The sequence below is a fragment of the Penaeus monodon genome, chromosome 19 (genome assembly GCF_015228065.2).
Source record: "Penaeus monodon isolate SGIC_2016 chromosome 19, NSTDA_Pmon_1, whole genome shotgun sequence".
Taxonomy (NCBI): domain Eukaryota; kingdom Metazoa; phylum Arthropoda; class Malacostraca; order Decapoda; family Penaeidae; genus Penaeus; species Penaeus monodon.
In genome coordinates this window covers 34,391,015-34,393,337 of record NC_051404.1, presented here as the reverse complement: position 1 = coordinate 34,393,337, position 2,323 = coordinate 34,391,015, and the positions used below count along the sequence as shown (strand labels likewise).

Below are 2,323 nucleotides of genomic sequence, written 5' to 3'. Positions count from 1 at the left end.
TATGCTCGTTTTAATTTCATCTATTTATCATTTCACACTTCAGGCCCAATGTCTGGGAAAATCGGAAGGATATAAAAAGATTCTCATTAGGCTTTCGCTAAATCTTAATGACAGATTATTAAACATTAAGTAGTTGGCCATGGGACAGGGATAAATCGAATAGATTTCTGGATGATCCATCGTGGATTAGCGCCTTTAAGAATGGAATTACGGCAATGTTACAAAAACTCTACCTATTGGTGAATGATTGCACTTGTGCCTGAAAACTTTTCCCTTTTTGGGTCACTTTCTCTCAATGTTTCAGTGAAGAGGCTAGACAATCCCCCCCTGATATTGAAGGTGTATGAGTTTATAAATTTACTTTATGTTTAATGATGATATTTGACAGTCTGCCTTATTCTACTCAATGGATCTGTAGCAAAGGGGAAGGGGAAGGTTGGATAATTCTTTCATCTAAACTAATTCTTTTTTTAAAACTGTTATGAAATTTATAATAGTTTGCACATACGGAAATTGTTAAAGTCTGAAGGTTCATATTTTACAAATTTCTTTCTTCTGAAATGTGGCAGCAAGCACTGTGGTTACAATTATGTGAAATTTTTGAAAAATGTACTAAAATCCCAAATAGGTCACTATTACAGATTTGTGGGGGAAAAATGGTTTAAAAAAATAGGTCTACTATTACAGATTTGTGGGGGAAAGGGTTTTTAAAAAATAAGCTCTCTTTCTAAGGTCTGTCTTTCACTCCTGAGAATTTTTTAAATTTGTATTATTAATGGAGAAGTGATCCTAGTTTAAGCTATAGCAATAAATGCTGCAATCATTTTAAATTTTAATTCAAAATCGACATCCCAAAATCATCAAACGATTTCAGTTTGCAAAGCATAATTCATATCTCAATTACCCTTGCGTGACATGAAAACCCACGAGGATTGTGTCATATTATACAAAAAAAATAATTGGGAGCATTAGCTAAATTGTATATCCATATATGTCTGTTGTCATTAACCATTAGGTAATCAAGGCACTTCACTCATTGTTATTCAACTCCCTTAATTGACCATAGTTGCTAATTGGGTGAAATCATCTCCTCTGAGGTTGCAACTGGCTCGCCAGATGATTGCCACCCTTTAAAAGATGCTATTGTTGTTTTGAAGTTACAGGATAACATTCAACTGCCATTGCAGTTATATATATTTGCTCTCCTTCCACAATAATGTTTATGTGCCAAGCTAAAAAAATAAAGAGTAGGTAAAATATTGATTTCTTGAAATACCCAGTGATCCGTATTCAGAAAAATAAAATGGATGCCGGAAGATTCAAAATGCACCCAAAAATACAGCAAAATTAAAATGAAGCCCCAAACTAATAGTACTTATTTAAACATTTGTGGCGGAAGTTCCGACTGTCTACACATAGACAACGGAAATGATTTGAAATTTTTATTTCGACAGATATTGTATAAAAAAAAATGGATAGAGCATATGTATATATATGATTTTGTATATAAAAAAAAAAAAAAATAGATAGAGCATATATACTTTATTATATCGTTTTACCATATTATCTGATATCAAGATAATTGAAAGGTCGAAAAAAGTAACTCATGTTTATGAAAACATTATGTATGACTTAGCTACAACGGGGATATACATACAACATGACTGTAGTCGGCCAATTCCTGCAGTAGACGATACGTGGCGCACTCCTTACTCTAGTGGTCATTTTTGGAATTACTGTCGCCTTGCGCCCTGCGTCTTTTATGTCAGACATGAAATGGGGCTAGGTTTTCGGCACTTTCCACCCTGCCAGACTGTTCGTTTTTTATGATTGCATATATCCTGCTAGCAGTGCAGCTTTCTAAGTCATCACATTTTTGACATAACGGTCAGCAGAAACTTTGTAGTTCGTATGAACCATGTTCAGCAAAAAATGGTCACTGCAGTATTTTTCAGATGATGTTGATTCAAAACAAATATTCGTGAAATTATATAAAATTTAAAACAGGACCACTATAACGTTACAGAAAATCACTGTTATTACTTGCAGGGTACAAGCCATCTCCAGTTTTCTTCGATTTATTAGGGGATACGTCAAAATTGAAATTTGTTACACAATAAAGTGAACTTATTTACGTAGACCATTACGACGAACGGGTTATTTTATCAAGAAAATGAGTTAGAACTTACAATTTAACAGGTATTCTTACCATGCAATTATCTTTTATAAATTAAACTAAAGACATATTATCCATTGTAACATCCATATATGCATATGGAAAATTTTCCGCTGACACAATTTAAAATCTATTTCCCCCCCCCCC

The 2,323-nt window shown here is 33.5% G+C and overlaps 1 protein-coding gene across 1 annotated transcript in view; it reads right to left on the bottom strand.

The window, feature by feature from the left end:
* Positions 1 to 32: 32 nt before the first annotated feature.
* LOC119585397 (neuropilin and tolloid-like protein 2) overlaps positions 33 to 2,323 on the bottom strand; it is a 22,547-nt gene continuing 20,256 nt past the window's right edge. The window contains exons 4-5 of the mRNA XM_037934060.1: positions 509 to 575; positions 33 to 52 (exon numbers count right to left, since the gene is read on the bottom strand). Coding sequence (XP_037789988.1) covers positions 33 to 52; positions 509 to 575 — 87 coding nt within the window. The remainder of the gene's footprint in view (positions 53 to 508; positions 576 to 2,323) is intronic.